Source organism: Scophthalmus maximus, chromosome 12 (assembly GCF_022379125.1).
Source record: "Scophthalmus maximus strain ysfricsl-2021 chromosome 12, ASM2237912v1, whole genome shotgun sequence".
NCBI lineage: Eukaryota > Metazoa > Chordata > Actinopteri > Pleuronectiformes > Scophthalmidae > Scophthalmus > Scophthalmus maximus.
The window spans coordinates 19,442,987-19,463,927 of NC_061526.1; the positions used below are offsets into that span (position 1 = coordinate 19,442,987).

General features: G+C 46.3%; 1 protein-coding gene across 4 annotated transcripts in view; it reads left to right on the top strand.

Annotated features, from left to right (window-relative positions):
- The first annotated feature begins 975 nt into the window (after positions 1–975).
- The window catches only part of pcloa (piccolo presynaptic cytomatrix protein a), a 51,904-nt gene continuing 31,938 nt past the window's right edge, over positions 976–20,941 (top strand). For all 4 annotated transcript variants that reach the window (XM_035615643.2, XM_047336430.1, XM_047336431.1 and 1 more), the window contains exons 1-4: positions 976–1,439; positions 3,512–4,766; positions 6,098–7,111; positions 18,647–18,841. In XM_035615643.2, coding sequence (XP_035471536.2) covers positions 1,240–1,439; positions 3,512–4,766; positions 6,098–7,111; positions 18,647–18,841 — 2,664 coding nt within the window. In that variant the 5' untranslated portion in view covers positions 976–1,239. The remainder of the gene's footprint in view (positions 1,440–3,511; positions 4,767–6,097; positions 7,112–18,646; positions 18,842–20,941) is intronic.

Sequence of the window (20,941 nt, forward strand, 5' to 3'; positions counted from 1 at the left end):
AATTAACTGTGATTTATTTGGCTACGGAACAACCTGATTCCCCCCCCCGTCGTGCTTCTGCCAGCCCTCAGCTGCACGTTAACACATTTGAGAATATGATGAGCTGCATGTGAAATGAGACGTCCGCCAACAGCCGGCTGGAAAACAGGCAAAGCATATGAGATATTATTCATGGTATGAGACACCCGAAGACTTTCACTGACATTTTATTTGTGTTTCTCCAATATTTTGTGGTAGCAATCCCCACTTAAATTAGATATCGGCATTTTGGGCCCATGCCGCTCTAATAATGATTTTTGCTGTTAACTGAACACACGTACAGTAGAGGTTTATCCTAATAAAGCCCAAAGAGCATGTTTCTGATTCTGAGAGACATTGAGGTGGAGTGTGTGTTCATACAATATATATGAACCCACAGCCGCCTGACCCATAAACCCTACTTACAACTGTCCCCTAAATCTGCTGTACAATCAGAACCAGAATAAAGAATGGAAAGAATAGAAGTAACTATCCACTACAGGCCTCGACTCTCTACACAATGAAACCAAACACATTCAGTTGAGTTGGTTCCCTTTGAAAAACATTTGTTTCCCCCCAGATGTCTTCTGATCACCTGTCAGAGAAGGAGCATGCGCAGTGGGCAGGAGCCCGAGAAGCTGCTGGCAGAGAGCGGAAGTGATAGTTTTTTTTTTTAACTTCAACATAAAAGCCTTGAAATGTTACAGTGAGGGTGGAAACGAACAAAGTACTGTGCAGGTGAAACCCAGCACACAACTTTTAGGCTTTTGGCCTTTTCGTTATTAGGTTTGATTGCAACAAAATATTTTTAAATGTGTCTTTTGGTTGCAAGTTATGCTTCACGAAGTTCAGGCTGGCTGCGCGTGGACAAGAGCAAACACCTGCACTGGTCTCAGTTAATTAGGAATTTATTTTGTAAAAAAAAAAAAAAAAGAACTCTACCGGAAACCAGCTTCAGTGGCGGAGAGCAGTCGTAAAACCTGGGACCTGCTCACGGAAAACCGTGGCCACTGTGGTGTGCAGCTGCGGAGATGCGCGACACGCGAAGAGCCAGCGGAGACGAGGGGGAGTGGAGCGACGTGACATCACCTGAGATGCCCCCGCGCGCCGAGGAACACCGTGTCCGCCGCGCGCTCCGGACATAAGAGGACAGACCCCAAACGCGAAGACGCTCGGACCGCGCATTGATCCGAGCAGTGCCGGGGACGGGAGGGGTCGGTCATGGGCAACGAGGCGAGCCTGGAGGGGGGCGACGGGCCGCCGGCCGGGCTCCCGGAGGGGCTGGCACCCGACGGGAAGGGCGGCTTCGTGCGGGTGTCCGACGGCACCGCCGTCGACCTGGGCGCACTCAGCGAGGAGCAGAGGAGGCAGCTCGCCGCGGCGGTGTCAAGGGCGCAGGGCGGCGCAGCGGCTGCACGAAGGCAGGACCCCCCCTTTTTTATTTGAATGAAAAACAGCATTTTTGATCCATTGATAATAATAATAATGATAATGATCCACAATAATCAGACGATGCGACGCGAGGAGAGGATGTGTTGTGCTTGCGTTGCAGCATCCTTTTGGAGAAGTGCGCTTAAAGATGCTTGTGAGGCGTTCACGCCCAGTTGGAATCCTCACAACCCGCGCCGAGAAATCGTTCCGTCCTCAGAGCTGCGCGTCGTGGATTAACATTCACATCAAGACCCTCATGTCGAACACACACGGTGGCTCTGGTGTGATCGGGGCCACATCCTGATGGCGGGCTGCTTTCGACGTCGTGTGTGTGTGTGTGTGTGTGTGTGTGTGTGTCTGTTGTTGTTGTTTTTTTCTTATTTTATCATACATGGCTGCAAAAGCCTCGTTTGAACAACTCGATCGTCGGAAGATGTCAGGAGTCAGAATCGGTCTGTTGTTCTGTGTCAGTTGTCCAAGGGGATGGTGCGAGATCACAGAGTAATAATAAGAGACACACCTCCAATATTTGTGCGAAATTTTCGAAATGCCTGCTGGGTAAGAAAATCTGTCGTGTGTGTGTGTGTGTGTGTGTGTGTTTGTCCTCTTCTCTCCCACGGAACGACGTCTTTAACAGCTACTGAAACAAATCCATCCACCCTCATCTCTCTAATATTCCCAATTATAGACTTTGCTTCCTCCTGAATTAAATCGGATTTTAGTCGGTGGCGTGTAGTGTGACATGCTGTGTTGTGGTCGAAAAGCTGCCATTCAAAAACAAAATGCTTCCACATCCATTATGTTTTCGATCATACTGACTTTCATACAAGATTCCTGGATATCAGATGGAATTGGCCGGATGTGTAGCCTCTGCCAATTAGCTCCAACTGAAGGGGGAATGGGAAATGTTATTAATATCTGAGCCAGAGATGAGTGGGGGGAGGGGGGGGGTGCATCAATATTAATATGACTATAAATAGAACAGCGGTTACAGTCATCCCTCCCTCCTGCTGCTTTTCTGATTGTTTTATTCTTTTATTTAAACGTCTGATTTCATGTTCTGCTGCTGGGGTTGAAGAAGGAGGCTGGCCGCTGTCCGTGGTGCTGAAATCCACTCTGCAGTGGACTGCATGGCCAACCTGGGGCTTTGCAACACCAACGTCCGCGGCGGTGACGCTGCCTGGGCTCTCGCACTGTATACACATCTATTATTATCTCATTGCTCACTGTGGGGGAAACACAATCAGACGCTGTATTCGTTACAGCGTTAAACTTTGTCGCCCCGAGGAGGTCATTTTCACATCACGTTTGCCCGAGAAACCTCTTCTATGTTGCACGACGATGATCACTCCATAAGGAGACAATATCTTGTGTGTGTGTGTGTGTGTGTGTGTGTGTGTGTGTGTGTGTGTGTGTGTGTGTGTGTGTGTGTGTGTGTGTGTGTGTGTGTGTGTGTGTGTGTGTGTGGACGCTGCTAACAAAGGCGTCTCAGCTTACGCCGGCGGAGCCACGCGTTCCCCCGTCTATCTCGGCGATCTACACTGCGTGTCATTCAGCGGTATTCACTCTACTGTCAGCTTCACCTCGGGGCTGCTGCAGATGCACGTTTTGTGTTCACTGAATGTGCTGAAAGGACCCGGGAGTCACGGTGCCCCGGTCTTCAGTTTTATTCTTATTATTAGCACAGTGATGCTACCGTTAGCTAATGTCTTGAGCTGAAAACGCATTAACAGTGGAGGAGGCAGACAAAAAAGCCCGGAGTGTATGGTTGACCAGATCACTATATGCATCTACTCAGAGTGTTGCAACATAATAGGCTTGAGCGAGAAACTGTTTCTTTCATTATTGTCTAACATATTTTATGGATAGTCTTAAAAAGACGGTTGTGTGTAGCTACTGAATACATTTGATGTTGTTGCAGTTTTAACTTTTCAGACTATTCTTAGTATTATTTTTGGTAAACATGACAGTAGTTTCTTTTAATCGCCATGGTCCCACAAATTATGATCGTAAACAGTGTGCTAACAAGAACTATCTTTTTGCTCTTTCTCTCTTTTTTCAGACCTTCAGAATCCGATGCCCAACAACGATCCCAGCAGGTAGGGGCCTCCAGGGGCCCAACAGGTCTCAGTAAGAGCCGAACAGTAGACGCCTTCAACCAGGGTCCGCCTGGCAAGCCCGCGCCGGGCCGCAGCCCTTCGTCCCTCAGCCTTTTTGAGTCCAGATTCCGGCAGGAGCCAAAAGACCCCGACACCAAGTCATCCGGCATGTTTGGCTCCAGCTTCCTCAGTGGGGCCAACCCCCTCAGCGCCATGTCGTCTATGACGTCCTCCGTCTCCTCCTCCATAACCTCCATGGGCGATACTGTCAACATGCCCAAGTTTGGACTGTTTGGGGATGAGGAGGAAGGAGATGCGTCTGGAGCGCCGGAGTCCAGGCAGGGAGGTAGGCCAACAGGGAAGGGCCCTCAGCAAGGACCGGGTCCAAGGGGACCACAACAGGGAGGACCCCAGAAACAAGGTCAAGGCCCCCCTGGACAGGGGCCAAAGCCAGGGCAAGGACCCCCTGGGCAGGGACTGAGGCAAGGTCAGGCACCTCCAGGCCAGGGACCTAAATCAGCTCAGGGTCCTCCTGGCCAAGGACCCCCTGGGCAGGGACTGAGGCAAGGTCAGGCACCTCCAGGCCAGGGGCCCAATCCAGCTCAGGGTCCTCCTGGCCAAGGACCCCCTGGGCAGGGACTGAGGCAAGGTCAGGCACCTCCAGGCCAGGGGCCCAAACCAGCCCAGGGTCCTCCTGGCCAAGGACCCCCTGGGCAGCAACCCAGGCAAGGTCAGGCACCTCCAGGCCAGGGGCCCAAACCAGCCCAGGGTCCTCCTGGCCAAGGACCCCCTGGGAAGGGCCCCAGGCAAGATCAGGGACCGCCAGGCCAGGGGCCCAAAACAGGCCAGGGTCCTCCTGGCCAAGGACCCCCTGGGCAGCGTCCCAGGCAAGGTCAAGGACAGCCAGGTCAAGGACCACCAGGGCAACAGGGCCCCAAACCAGGACCACCGGGTCCAGGTGCCAAACAGGGTGGTCCTCCCCCACAACAAGGACCAGGGAAGCCCGGACCCAAGCAGCAAGGGCCACCCGGCCCCGGGGCTCATCCTGGGGAGCCACCTAAGAGCGGAGGGCCCGAAAAGGCTGAAGGTGGACTCTGCCCACTGTGTAAGACCACCCGGCTGAACACCGGGTCGAAGGACCCTCCTAATTACAGTAACTGCACTGAGTGTAAGAACCAGGTCTGCAGCCTCTGTGGGTTCAGTCCCCCGGACTCGGCGGTAAGAGAGTGATTCCTTTCTAATCTCTTCTGTTTTTGTTTTTCATTTTTTTCATTTTTTTTTTACTGTGATTGAAGTGTTTTATCTATGTCACACTCAGATTTACAAATGATAAATATCTAGTAATGGAAGATTTCAGACTGGTACATCTAATCATACACATTATACAAAATATTAAAAAATATTAAAGACGAGTAAGTTTTCATTTTTAGATAAAACAACGAGCTTGCAGCAGGAACACCAGACCAAATAACTTGCAGTCCATTGCCAGTTAGCCTCATATTTCCAGTCTGTCCCCGAGGCTGGCAGAAGGGAATGCATCTCATAAGAGTGGCACCATATGGACGCAGCGAATGTTGATCAAGGTGACTCATGTCATGGCCACAGGAAGATTCTGTGCCAGCCAGCGAGGACACTAAGTCACACATGGACAGTAAACGCTGTTGGGCCATGAGGACAGTGTAGCAGAGTGACTGGTTCACTCTGCAGGATTCTTATACTATTCAGTCAGGGTCACCTTTTTTTTTTAACAGATCAATGCAGGAAGTGGATTTTCTTGATAGACGAATATTGTCTCTACAAGTTTGATGCTGTTTGCAGAAGTATACGTTTTTCCGAATATCTGTTTGCATTATATCCAATAAGCACCATTACACACTGTTCTGTTCTAGATAGTGATCCATCTGCCTACATTATCTTTTCAATCCCTGTTGTTTGCTCAAACTGGAAACCAAGGTGATTTCCTGACACCACACAAAGACCGCGGCGCTGTAGCCAGGAACAGGTGTTGAGACACACTGGTGTGGACAGAACGAAGACAATGAAATACAATTGTTGATCGTGGTCTAAGCATATACAGTGCATCTGATGAAGGGGTGAATAGAAGTTATTGCTTCATGAGCAGTATTCGCCTCTCTGCCAGCAGACACATTAAAATATTCATCTGTTTCACAGACTCTGTTGTAGCTGAAATATCACAGCTGCGTAGAAATGGTATTCATTTATTAAGAAAAAAACATGAACTGAAAAAACAGAATTTCAATATCCAGCACTCTGTTTTGACTGATTAGCATTTATGTAACTGTCGCCATATTTCAATTCACTCATGGTATAAAGAAGCAATTTGACGAGGCATAACAGGATTCAGCATCATTTGAAACACTAATCAATGGACATGTCTCTGAATTTGTCTTCACATTGCATTAGACACAAAGAAAATGGTTATGTTATGGGATCGATTGCTTAATCACACATGCCATTAGTGTTTGTGCTCACAACAGTGTGGCGATCTGTTCCAGTCGAATCTAACCCATCTTTTGTTTCATGCACAGGGCAAAGAGTGGCTGTGTCTGAACTGCCAGATGCAGCGAGCGATGGGCGGTATGGATGCCCCGGGCATGTCCAAGCCCAAACAAGGCTCTGCCCCGCCCTCGCCCCAGAGACAGGCGCCGGGCAAGCCTGGCAAGCTGTTGATTAAGCAGCAGAGCACCAGCGACCAAGGGTTAACGCCGCCGACCACGCCAAGGCAGAAATCCCCCGGTCCAACCTCTCCGGGACCACTTTCCCCGGCCTCTTCAATGGGATCCCCCAAAATTGACCTCAAGACTGGTCGTCCCATTCAGCAGAAGTCCACTCCCCAGCAGTCTCCAGCGAAGGCCAAGCAGGAGTCCAGCTTCTTTGGGGGGTTGGGAGGTATCAGTTTGGGAGGCCTGACCGATGCGGCTAAATCTCCCGCGGCTGCCGAGTCCGTCACAGGGAAACTGTTTGGCGGTTTCGGCGGTTTGATGGAATCGTCAAAGCCTCAAGCGCAGGCTCCGCACAAACAGGAGGAGTCGGTGGCGGGGAAGTTATTTGGAGGTTTTGGAGGTTTGACGGAATCAAAACCTCCCGCTGCTGCTTCTCAGATGTTCAGCTTTGGCTCGTCCTTCCTGAGCTCAGCCACCAATCTTGTCACCGGAGAGGACGAAAAGGCGGCGGTTTCTCCGCCCGACTCGCCCGCTGACTCCGGACCAGGTTCCCCTCCTGACTCAGGCCCCGGCTCACCACCTGACTCCCCGTTCTCTGCGCCTGGATCTCCCCCTGATTCGGATTCTGCTCCTGACACCCCACCTGCCAAATCCAAGAAACCCCCCAGAACCATCTCTGTGGAGCGGGAAGAGAAGGCCCCAGCCGTCCAACCTGCACCTGCCCCAGCCCCAGCCCCAGCAACCAAGGAAGGCTGCCCCCTCTGCAAAGTGGACCTGAACATTGGATCATCAGACACGCCGAACTACAGCTTCTGCACCGAGTGCAAGAAGACAGTGTGCAATCTGTGTGGATTCAATCCCACTCCCCACTTGGGAGAGGTAAGAAACCATATTATTGTTGCAGCTTCTTTCTTAAGCTCCCACAGCTTCCTGTGATTTCAACACACTGCAACTACCAGTAATTTATGCACTCGGTCGTATATAAATAGGCAGCAAACATCCTCTAGATGTTTCATTGAAATAGGTCACTGTAGAGAGATGCCATCAGGAGCGGCAGAGTCTTCAGCTGTGCGTTTTCTCCCACAAGCATCCAGCAAACTAATCAGGATAGCATCTTATCGGTTCCACTAAATGCATTAGTTTTCCCCAAATACACAGTGAAATGTCATTTGCACATGTTTGACCATTGTATGAATGGATGTGGTTGATTACGCTGCCTTTTAAAACGGCACTCTCATTGCCATCAAGCTTGTTCCTGTCGAGAGGGGCAGCCAGAAGGGTGAAGTTCAAATAGGGCACTTTTAACTATTGACACTTGACCCTGAAACTGAATACTTAATGTGTGCGTGTACCGTATGAGTGTGTGTGTGTGTGTGTGTGCTTTGTGTACAGCACAACTTTCATCACATGGACTGCCTTCGTTCTGAAATCAGAAGGCATGGTCAGATGCAAATGTCTCAATGCACATCCAAACATTTGTTTGTGAGAGTGTGAGCCCATTCATGGTCTTCGCTTTGCCTGGTGATGACACGGAAACCAAACACTTTTGGCCTGCTTGACGCTGGAGGTGTGGGTACTGGTTTGCCGGTGTTACTTCACAGTGTGTTGTGTTGACATCCACGAAACAGATGGTTCTCTATGGTGTCCGATCAGTACATTTTGGGAACGGAGGCCAAAAGGTGCTTCCGCTCGAGTGGCTTCTCGGCATGCAGGCGAAACACACTCGTATATGTGTGCTACACATATTATTCCATGTGAAGTATCCTCGTTATTATTATCTTGACGCCACATATGGTTGAATGAACAAAAGCTATGGGTCAGTTTCAGTATGGGATGTTTACTTGTGTCCTCTTGACACGGTCATGCGAAACAGGGCACGGTCACGTGTTTGTCAACCAGCAGCTCCAGTCTTGTTTCACGTGTGAGCTTGTGGTTTAAGTGAGTCCTTGATAATCTGCTGTGTATTTCTGGCTTATCTGAAGAACCGTCTGTAACAGCGGGCGGATCTAAGCTGGGGAATAAGCCTCCACACCACCACTACGTGAGGGGAACTGTTAAATTGTCAGTGAAAATCAACTTCTTATTTGTAGAAATATAACTGCCAAATTAATTGGAAGATTCAATCTCATATATGTCGGTTAAACAGAGAGCTACATCGAGCAGCCCCTTACCTAAGATCAGAATTAAACTTCTCTACCTCTCTGCCAGAAAAGGAATAGATGTATTTCTCAAAACTATTTCTCTCGCAGAATCTTTTTTTGCATTGCCCAAATTGATCCTGGACTGGAAAAGCTAGAATTTATAGTTATTATCTTCATGCCCATAACATAATCTAGTTGTGTACTGTCACAAAAATAGTAAACTTACTGTTATATTGTTGGGACACTTTAGATATGAGAGTAATTATTTGTTTCTGTGCAACACAGTGATGAATGTTCAGCATTATTAATTAAACTGCCCCCTGAGTCTCAGTCAGTGTTCCTCAAACAAGATGGCCGCCGTTTGTTTACAGTAGTGACGGAACTATTAATGTCTGAAGTTCTTTTCAAGTTTGCGGATTCTTGTCGTTTTTCCTGCAGCTATAAATTGTGTACGCTTGATGGGATAATGAGGAGCTGGAGGGCAAATCACCTAATTGAGGCCAAGCGCGGGGAAAATGTAATTATGCCGGAGAGATGTGGGTCACACCGATGTTCTAATTGGTTATAGATTAGTTGTTCTCTTAAATTCAGAATCGTCAGCTCCATTTATTTATTTTTTTTTTCCAAACAATGGTCGAGCCAGACGTTGGTCACAGAATAAGGATCATTTTTTCGGGCTCATGCAGGAGTGAATACGTTTAATAATTCAGTGAAAACAATAGGATTTGGCTGAAGTTGGGAAGAAGTGGGGACCGCTTGTGCAATATCCAGTAGAAGACGCACGCAGACACATACAGTACACACCACCCCGGTTGAGTCATCTGCCCCCCCACGTACTGTGCCTCGCTTCTGTGTTATCCGCTGTCATAAAGGCCGTCAGCAAAGGGTTCAGCTGCTGACGCATGTGAGTGGGTCAGAGAGTGTGTGTGTGTGTGTGTGTGTGTGTGTGTGTGTGTGTGTGTGTGTGTGTGTGTGTGTGTGTGTGTGTGTGTGTGTGTGTGTGTGTGTGTGTGTGTGTGTGTGTGTGTGTGTGTGTGTGTGTGTGTGTGTGTGTGTGTGTGTGTGTGTGTGTGTGTGTGTGTGTGTGTGGGCGGGCGTAATCTCTGTTTCCTAAAAGGATTTAAAGGGCAACAGGAAGCCTGTCATTTCTATCGAGGCTTGATCCTTGACTCGGGTGTCAGCGCTTAATCCGCGTCAATATGAAATCGTGATGGTAGGCACCCGAGAAGGACCAGCGCTCACCTTAATGGTTTATCTTCCTTCCTTCCCATCACAGCCCTCTGTCACCTTTTCCCAGAATATCTATGTAGTTTCCCTCTCTATCATGTCTTTTTTTCTCGGTGTCCTTTAATCTTTTCCCTAAATTTACAGTGGGTAACTCTTTCGTATCGAAAGGTACGAGGTATCTTTCGGCGCTCATCCTCCTTTTTAAACGCAGTATTTTCCGTTGCGTCAGAGTCGCGTGTGTCTCAGCGGCGCTGCTGTAGCTCGGGCTCCATGTCACGTTGCCCTTATCAGTAATGAGTGCGCTCGTTGGAGGCGTCTTACGTAAAACGGGAGAGGCGCCGCACTTTGCAAACAAGCACGGTTCAAAAGAATCCAGATAAGGGAAGAGCCTTGAGCTACATCCTGTACCAACACCGACTTGATTTCATCTTTGCTACCAAACACTAAAATAAGAATTTGAGCCACAACCACTGAGTAACAATCTGTGGTTTAACAGCCTGGAGCATCAGATCCAATGATACGGTGATGTAGTGGAGTTGACCCGCCCTTTAAGTCTGACATAGATATCAACCGTATCCAATCAAACCCTATCAGTGAATGTTTGTACATACTGGCAAACTATGTATTTCTAACGATAGTTGGATTGGAGATTTTACAGTTTAGTCAGATTTTTCTGTTTCACTAACTTTATTACTGCAATTATAGATCAAATGATTTTTGATTAGTAAACTTTGTGAGGCTGTAGGTAAGGAACAATCATAGAAACTGAAATGCTTCATTATTATGCATTATTTAGGTTGTTTGAATAGACATTGAAAAGACCTAAAAATCAAATGGATGGCGATGGTAGTATTTTCCCCACTCTAACCTTTTGGAAAAAATTGTCCTGCAACCTTATACAACCCAAAAGAGTGTCTCCCAGTAATACTTCTAATATGGCGTAGTGGACCTATGTTGTCATGGTTACTAACCACATACTTAAACTCATGGAATGGTAATGGTTTGGTTACGTTACGTGACGATAAGGTCAAATACCTTATAAGCAAGTCTCACCACTCTGCTGCCATCTTTTGTGTGTGTGTGTGTATATATATATATATATATATATATATATATATATATATATTTAATATAACCAAAATTTGCCTAGCAGCATCTCTGGCGCTCACTAAAAATTAATCTTTGTGTTTTTTTCCGGGAAGATGATGAGTCAGATTATTTCTTTGCAGGCGTAGTAATTTTTTTTCTGCCTGGCAATCTCACGACAATTACAAGACCCCGGGTCATCATATTTTCTGTACAGGTTTCTTCAGCCAGCGATCCAGTGACCAGAACACTCATTGATGATGATGATGATGATAATGATGATGATGAGTTAATTTCATCAAATCATGGTCCAAAAATGACTAACCAAGCATAACTGGGCATTCTTTTCTTTTTTTGTCGGCATGTCCATGTCCTGTGCATCCTCATCCTCACCCTCGTCTCTGAGGCCTGAATTGCTAATAAACACCCTCACCGTGCAGTGTTTCCTGTGCCCTCCTTCCTCATTGTTATTCTGCGGTTGTGCCCATGTCTCCTCCCACTGTCTGAACCCTCTGGTGTGTTCACTGGCAGATAACTGCTCGTGGTCATACTGTACACACACACATGTCCATGTATGCTTACAGCCTTCAGCGTTACTGCCACAAGGGCACTATCTCATCCTCAGCCATGATATCATTCATTTTTTCTTCTTTGTATCACATCTTGTGTATTCAACCCATTTGTGACAGGTATATGTTGTATACTATAGTCTGATTCCTGTTTGTGTATAACTCAGGTTGGTCTGTACCGGCTCCATACCAGGCCGTTTGCCTCACAGCTTCCTGATCTCTTGCCTACGAGGCTGAAGTGTACAGATATAGTCACAGCCACAAAAGAGAGACACAAAAGGGAGAACACAAACAACTGTAGGGCATCTCTCTCTGCAGTCTCTTTTATAGTCATTTTGTGTTCGCTCTTTCATACTTCCTCCTGTAAAAGGGTCTGCCGCCCCAGGCAGTCCCCCACGTGGCCGCCTTGGACAACTTGAAATGGACAGTATTATTTAGACATTAAGGTGTTTGTTGTGTATATGTCTGCGCAGTCGAGTTTGGATAGAATATGTATTGTCTGTTGGAGAGGCAGTTTGGATAATTTGACAGTATAAATGCGAATGGGAAATGGTCATATTGACCAGGACCGCGACCTTTTTAAAAGCTTTAACAAGCGGCTTACTGGTGTTTCAGGAATTGCCATGATTGAAATGAACTGTCCTCTGGGCACTGCAAGCGGCCTTTTTCTTTTTCCTTGTAATGGAGCGCCACTCCAGAATGATTTTCAATTAACCCCTCTCTAATTTACTGGTGCTCGTGTGCTTAGAAAGGGGCCACATTTTAGCCACTGAGCCTTTGGTGCCAAGTTAGACGGGGAACAAAGCCAAGACATCATGTGTGCCAGCACTGAGCTGTGGTGAGACAGAGAGGCAAGGACAGGCAGAGACGCAGGGACACTTGAGAACTCACACACTCTGGCAATGGCCTCATCTAGTTAGCTGCTCGCAAACTCTTCACTGCAGTGACACGAGAGACTCTGATATCGGGGGAGGAAAAAAAAATTGTTGGCAATGCGGATGGGGAGTCTGAAAAGTGGATGAGCTATTTTCCCTTGTCTTTCATCTTTATTGGAGACTGCCCCATCTTTTATCCAGTTACAGTTAAAAAATAAGATGCATAATCAACAAACACATGATCCAGGAAGAGAATCGTTTAGTTTATATGTTGTATATTTATATTAGAACCCAACTGATATGGAAGCCCATGCTGATATTAGGGAGTAAAATGATACGATGCTGATACATCGGAGGATATGGTTTCTACGATGTCTATGTCAAACTCTTGTGACAAAAATGTCATTGAGGCTTGATATTTTAAAGTTTAAAATATAAATAAAAATACAACCAAATAGATAGAGCTAGAATTAGGAAAATAGACCTATTGTTTGTAAAGCAAAATGTAAACATACATGCACATATTTTCTACAGTCGTCGCAAAGAATGTGGGTGCAAACCCATGCTGCCCTCAGCGGTGCAGACCATGACAACCTGACCGTCGTGGTTAGTTTTAGTGTCCGTGAGTCTCCCAGCGTGTGCCTCTGCCTTCTTACGCAATATCTCCTTCGAACAACGGCGAGCTTCCGAATGTTTTCGTTCAGGGAAGCCCACAGCTCATTAAGCCTGACCTTTACACTGAATGGAGAAGTGGGTGGGGCAATCTCCATCGCCCCCACCCACACCTTTCTTTCTTCTCTCTTCTCTCCTCTCTCTCCTTCCCTGGCAAAGCCCCCCCATCCGCCTGCACTGATGAGCTCGGTCGTGGTAAAGATTAAAAACAAACAAATGTACAGTTGACATGAGATATGACAGAGTGGGGTTAATGTGAGTTACACGCATAATTTCCAAGCTGAAGCTTTTTTTTTTAAGGCTGAAAACTGAAACTCTGCATACTTCTGCAGACTTTTAATGATAATTGTCTGTGTTTTCATCACTGCAGCGGCTTCACATTACATGTAGTCATGTGATGCATTGTCCACACAATGATAATATTGATCGGAACAGCTCCACTAATTTGAAACAGCTTGGATTACGGGGACGGAAGCCTTCATTCCCAGTAACTAAATAGGCACACATTTATTTTTGCTGTGTGGTTTGACATATGATATATGCAAGATGACTAGAGCAAAAATACTTCACGAGAAAGAAAACCATCCCAAAATCCTCTTCGGCAACGCTCAACTTTTTCTATTTTAGATTCGCAAGCCGACACATGCGGACCGATTATGAGCTGGGTTGTGGATTCACAGGCGTGGATGCCGACAGAAAACGCCCTGAAACAAATGTCTCTCCGTAATCCCTGGGCTCAGAGTATATTTATAGGTCCCGTCTCACACCTCTTCCTTTGCGTCAGATCCACTTTAAAAAAAACTTGTACACACAAACCCCACGCTTGTTCTCCCGCTTCTGGCACTTATTCACTCACCTGTCAGGGGAATATCAATCCACCGCGGCTCGACGCAGCCTAACAGTCTTGTCGAGGGGGAACAGAAACGTACGCCAAATGTCAGTTACGAGTCGGGTAAAAGATTTGTCTACAGAATGGGATAATTAACTTTTGTTCAGCCTTCATCTGTCCAGGTGTCCTCAGAGGGTTTACTCTGGTGTCCTGCTTTGCACACACATCCATGTGGGATCTGACCAGTACAACCTCAGTCCTCTAGTGCTGGTTACCAAGCAGCTGAGGGTTAAAAAGTACTCTTCTCAGAGGGCTTTTTTTTTTTTGACAGCAGTCCTTGATTTATTCCTCTTCTTCACAGCCCAGATTCTGACGCTTACCTCGGGATTATAGCCAACAGTCTCATGGTTCCGAGCCCATTTCTCCAACCTTAGGGCTATCACGACCCACACGACATTTGCTTTCACGACTCAAATGAGAGTCGCATCGACACACGTGGCCGTGCATGCAGCACACTGAACCCCCCGAGACGGGAACATCTATAACAGCGGGACATTTATTAGGACAGAGATCTTTTTTGGCCTGCAAAAGGAGCTGATGCCGTGATGTCCCGCGTGCAGTCGAGTGCATTATAATTAAGTTGGCCGCTCGGCAACGCTCATCAATGAGAAAAGGGCAGCGACGTCCACATTTTAATTTCAGCGAGAGCTTTAGCACTTAAGGGGGATTTGAACGGTGCTGAAAGGACACTGGCCTTTAAACTGCTTTATTATTAATATAATGAGGATGTATCATATTTTCCTTAATTCACATGGTCGTCAATCCATCTGAACATCAGTGATAGTAATCAGTCAATATCTTCTTTTCAGTACAGTATCTTCCTGTATATTAGCACATTGAAAACACTAGTATTAAGTATTATCAGTATTCCAAGGGGAAGAAAAAATTCAACATGAGAACATTGATGGAGCTTTCATAATTTTTAAGTTAAATATATGCCTAAAAATAGCTTATTTGTTTAATTTGTTCGATCTCTTAAAAAATAATAATATATTTTAGGGTTAGGGTTAACCCTAAGCCCAGCAGACTGTAGCCTTGCCATCGACAAGGTTAGCACGACAACAGATAAGCATATTGTCCAAATGGTCAGAGTATTCCTTCAAGCTGCTTTTTTACTGAATTACTTGAGAAACAATGTTGAGCAATGAGAGCAAGTGGAACAGGATCTAACCTGAAAGTGGGTTAGGAGGACTCCGTGCCACAGAATGTGCAGGTGACATCCACTACATTTTCAGTTCTGTACCGTTAAGGTCGTTCTTGGCGCTCGCCGTGAACAGCGGCTTGTTCGGACGTTCCCAGCGACTGATTTGCAGATTTACAGGGAGATAATGTCAAGCTTGTTGGCAGTAGCTGGTTCAGACTCACTGCAAGTGACCATTAAGCTCCTTCCACCGCTTCACCTCTCTACATCATGCTCCTGTCATTTGGTTATTATTAAATTATTACCCTCCTTTTCTCACGCCCTCACATTCCCCCTACCTCCCTCGTTCTCCGTCCTCTCATCCCCATCTGTACAGTCATCCTCTGGATCCTCTTCCTCTCCCACTCTCCGTGCCGGGCTCTGTCTAAATTTAGCCGGGTAAAACCCTCGTAGGATCCCCGGTCTTAATCAAAGAGCTGCGCCGACCTTCAGAGGCCTCCAACTCCCCCGTTGGAAACAATAACCCAACATGGCAACAACCCATCTTGTCTCAATATCTGGTCGCTGTCTGCGGTTTTCAGTTTGTCTCTTCTTCTGTGTCCTTGGAGAAGGTTGGAGAAGATGGAAAGTTTGGAGCACTCGCTCCGAGTCTGACATTATTCATTCATGTATGAACTTGTATTTGTTTACATGTCGGAAGAGAGAGCGACTCGTCATTTCCTTTCCGAAGTGTGTCTTTCCTTTTATCTCAGTATACGTATGTCATCAACGCTGTCACGAACACATCTCTGTGGGTGTCGGTGTGTGTCAGCTCTTTGGTATCTATGCACATATGATGTTAGAAAACGCCCTTGCAAGAGGATGAGCGAGTCCCCAGCTTTTATGAATCATCCACGGTGCCATTTGCAGAACTCATCACAGCAGAGAGAGAGAGAGAGAGAGAGAGAGAGACGCGCAGGTGTATCATATTTATTTGAAAGCCACAGTGAGAAAGATTGCTATATATAAATATTACATAAATACGAGTTTCTCGTTAGTGCGATGTTAACAAAAGACAAAAAAGTTTACCATCGCGGATAATGAAGACCCTGTGGATTCACTCTATTTGTGGATTTTGTCGTGGTGCTGGTGAGAAATCTTCTCTTGTGACTAAAGAAGACAATCCTTATTAGAACTGCAACTAAAGCGGAAGCTACTAATTGTTGCCATACTCAATTCATCTGTTGATACATTATAGCATTGTGGCTTTATGGATGGCAGTAGTGGTCCATCCCTTTTTGTCTGTATGGAAACAATTGTTTGATTGATTACAATGAAACTTAATTCAGAAATTCATGGTCCCCAGATGATGAGGTCGAATGACTGTTGATCTGCTGACTAGCGCCACCGTTGTGTTGAAATAGTTTGATTTTAACAAAATTTCCAAACCACTAATGCATGAATTTTTTATCAGTAGGCATTCTTTCCCAGTCCAGGTTCCAGTTCATTAGGGGAAGGAAGTTTAATTTAGCCACAACAATGAAAAAGAATGCCTCTCAAGTACAACTCCGTTCCCTTCCTTTGTACCAAAGATCCGTTGCTGTGAATCAGATGCTTTGAGAATGTATTCTCCGGAAGCATGCTGCAGGCCATCTCTTGCCTTTCCCACACCTCTTTATTCTGAGGTATGAAGTGATCCAGGCTATCTGGAAATTAAACACAGGGTCACTGTGTCTAGACGTCTGAAATGTATTGGCTTTTTGGGGTGTTTAAGTCAGAGCTGCCAAAGTTCCCTTGTGTAGCTTTTAAATGAAGCCAGGAACACACAGTTAATGGCTTGATGGCCTTTCAAGGTGATTGCTTCAAGGCATCTCTGTAAAGAAATACTTTGGAGACCTGACCACTTAGATTAACAACGTCTGAAGGTTATACCGAATTACTTAAAAGCGTGGGTAAGTACTAGACAGCAGCTATAAGGGACACTTTGACCAGTGGTCAAAGCTTTAAGTGTGCCTGTTGTGGTGTGTTGATAGCATCGATGATGACTGGACGTGAAGTAGCTGAGGCTGACCGACTGTCTGACTGAGTGGCTTTTCAGCATTTCCTATCGGCGACCATCTCTCCAGCTCTCCAGCTCTCAGTGCCTGATCTCTCTGGTTTAACCGATAGAGCTGTCAAGCTGCAGAAACTCCCCTCTCAAGTCCTCCCAGCAGCGACAGACAGGGGGGGGGGTCATGTTGACGGCCCATGATACACACACATACACGTACACATACACACACCAATGCAGTCTGTGTCCATCATTCTGTCTGAGGATCAAATGGATTTCTGTCAAGATGGGAAGGCTACTCACTGACGTCAGCAAACCTTAGAGATGGAAGGAGAACTGTCTTCAGGCGTTGGTCCCTGTCCGGGTGTCTGTTGTTTCCTTTTGTCCATCTAATTCATTCTTTCATTCAACTGTACTGTAAATATTTTTGCTGCCTTTTCATAGTTTGGTAGTGGCCACTGACGTTTGTGCGCAGGTGTGTCATTCTCTCTTCAGTGTAAGCCACTTACTTTATAGGCATGGACTGTAACAAGGGCAGCTCATGTTTTATTTACCCTGACTGTGCAGCTGCAACATCCCCTCGGTCTCCCTTTTCCATCCTCCTCCTCCCGTCTCCCTGCTCCCTCCTCTCACTGCGAGTCGAGAGTTGACACTCGGAGAGAGGTGGTTTGTCTGCTTCGTGGCTTAACATACAGGCTGTGATCTCTGAAACCCAAATTTAGTATAAGCCTTTTCTGCTAAGCCAGGCATTTCTGGGGTATACATATATACGTGTGTGTGTGTGTTGCGGATGTGTGCGGTTTCAATAAGACACGTCTGCTGTGGCAATGCCACGTTGGCTGGATGGGTGTGTGCTGCAGTATTTTAATTTTTTTCCTCAAGTCCCCACATGCTGATTGTTAATCATCGCTCTTATTTCCAGTTTAGCAAACGTACCGGATATTAAACTGCAATAATAGCTGCAGCACTTAAATTACAGCCCCCAGGAAGGCCCTAAGCCGAGGTATGTTCCTCTAGAGCCCCGAGTTTAAATGAGTAACCTGGGAATATGCAACACAAACAAGACTGCCATGATAGGACAGATTATCAAAGCGAGCAGCAACACTGTCAACATTTTGGTATGGACTGCATCCCAGGTGATGTTGGTCAAATTATTGTATATAAAGTATGAACAGCACTGAAAACATTTTTTTATTTGGCCTGTGCTGGGCTTCTAGATGTTCAGGGCACACAGAGTCTTGGGAAAAAAATGTTGTGATTCACTGACAGTTTTTTTCAGCCTTGCATGTTTCTCCTGTGATTAACAGGCTAAGGTGGAAAAGAATGCAAAGTTCTACTGCCGTGTTCAAAGCATGCAAACACATATGCACACCAAGTTTTACTATCATTCAAACACAAACGCATTTTCAAACACTATTTCTCTGTTAAGGCTGCTACATGAAATGTCTGCGCAGGCCACCCAACCCTTTCTGACATGCTTTGGTAAACCCCTGTCCCATTACCATGCATTATGCATGGGCCCATCTCTTAAGTCGCATAAATGTAAAAGCCTCCCTTCGAAATAGAAGAAGTTGCATTGGTGCCATTTCTCAGTGACGTTTTAACTACGTAGAAACATTTTAATTCTCATAAGTGTGTTCAAACAAGAGAATACATCCACATTTTTCTGGGGATCTTCCTGCAGTGTTGTGGCATAATTTTTGTGCAATTCAAACAGACACTTTATATTGCAAGAAACTGAGTTCATATTATTTACTTACATACGTTCATGTCTTTGTTTTACAGAAAGAATGGCTTTGCCTCAACTGTCAGACCCAAAGAGCGATGTCCGGCCAGCTGGGAGATGTTCCACCTCCACCTATGGCATCCCCAAAGAAACAGCCACCTGCCCCTCCTCCCTCTGCTACCCCTACCCCTGCTGCAGTAGATAGCAAACCCGTAGAAGCAGCAGAGCTTACCCCACCGGCTCCCGAGTCCAAGGTACTGCCCACAACCATTCCCACACCTGATCACGTGTCACCTGATCACGATGCTTCTCTTTCTGTTAGTTCCCCTCCTCCTGAAAGCACCCCTCGGGAGACGCCCCAATCAAATGAACAAAAACAACCCCTGGTGGCCGAACCAGCGTGTGAGCCCGTGATTTATCCTGAACAAGAATCTCCCATTTCAGACAGTGTAGCTGAGAGTGTCCCTGCAATCCCAGCAGTTGAGCAACAGCAGAAGAGCTCTGAGAGAATAGCAGAGGATTGTCCTCAACCTGCGACAGAGCAGTCTAATTCTGATCAACAAACACAAAGTGCACCTGTCAGCGATATCCCAGCAGTTCAGCAGGCGCAGAGTATCTCTCTGAATGCAAGAGAGGACCTCTCTGTCTCTTTACAATGTGAGACACCAAATCTTTTAATTGATACAGGTTTAGACAAGACATCAGTCCCCGCTGAGGTAGGGCCAGAGCCAAATCCCGAGATTTCTCAGAGTAATGATGCAGCTCCCCTGACAGTCGATGAGAAATTGGAGCCCACTACAGAAAAGCTTCCAGAGGGGACGACATATTCAGTTGAGCCAAAACCTGTCTTGGTCCCCGAAGCAGTCACACAGGAAGTGTCAGTTAACCTTGACTCAAAGCCAGATTCGACAGCTCCAAATGTAAAAGATGAGAAAATAATAGAGATAGAACTTGGTGAGTCAGCTGAGAAACCTCAGATAGATGAAATCCAAGCTACCCCTGCAGTGACAGTAGACACGGCTTTTAACGTGGAGCACATGGACACCACTGAAAAACTTGGAGTTGACAGTGTAGCGTCTGATGTGAAGAATGAAGTTACTGTAGAAGTACAGGCAGAGCCAGAACCAACAATAGAGAAGCCAGCACTCACAGAAGATGCTCCTCAGTCCCCAGTCGAGGCTGTAGAACATGCATCTCCTGTAGACAACGTTGAGGTCCGTAAACGCGATGAGACCCAGCAAGAATTAAGTCAAGAGCCAGCTAAGTTCATAGAGTCTGAAAGCTCTTCCACAGTTTCAGAAAAACAACCTGTCTCCGCTTCAGAGGAGAAAAGTCAGGCTTATGAAGTGGAAAACCAACCCGTAGAAAAAGAAACAGAGCCTGTGCCAACAGAAAAGTCACCTCATGCCGCTCCAGTTGCAGGAGGAACTAGAGCTCTTGATCAAACAAATGAGGAGAAAATTGACCAGGGAAAACTTTGTGAGAAAGTTGTTATTGTAGAGGAAATAGTTAAGCATGAAATACATGAGAAGTCTGCCAAGGAAACAATAAAGGACAGTGCTGAGGAAAAGACTGTTAAGGAGAAAGTTGTTGAACAAGAGACAGTTGTAGAAGAGGTCATTGAGAGGGCAGAGAATAAATCATCTAATGGCGAAGCTTTTGAAGAGGAGGCAGAACGGAAGAATGCAGATGCAGAGAGGGCTACTGAGGTAAAAGCTGACGAAGGGAAAGCTTTTGAAGAGGAGGCAAATGAACAGGGCGCAGCTGAGAAGGCAAATGACCAGAAACCTCAAGAGGAGGAGGGTAATAAAGCAGAATTGAGTCCAGCGCCCTCAATTACACAACCAGAGAATGTTTGTCCTGAAATACAGGAGAAAGTAAAAACAGAGGAGAAATCTTCACATGAAGAGATAGAAACAGGAACAATCAGTGAATCATCACCTGCCAAGGAAAGCCTCGTTGAGATAGTATCATTTCCAGAGAGGTCAGAGGAGAAGACAAAGCCTTTGGTTGAAGCAGAGATTGAGGTTCAGAAAGAGGGAAAGCAGAAATCAATGGATACCATGTTAAAAGTAGACAATGAATCTGAGTCTGTTCTCACACCTCCTGATTCTGAAGAGCAAACAGAGGACATTGTCGATGAGTCAGTACAAAGTGCAGAGATGGTGATATCCTCGGCTGTCGATAGTGAGACACAAGTCAGGGGTAATGCCTGCGAAGAAAAACATATTCAGGATGAGAAAGAAGCTGGTCCACAACATGCAAACTGTACTGCTGAAAATCCACATGAGGTAGAGAGGGAGACGTTAGCTATGAAAGGCAGTGGTGAGAAACAGCACGAGGAAGTTGCTGAG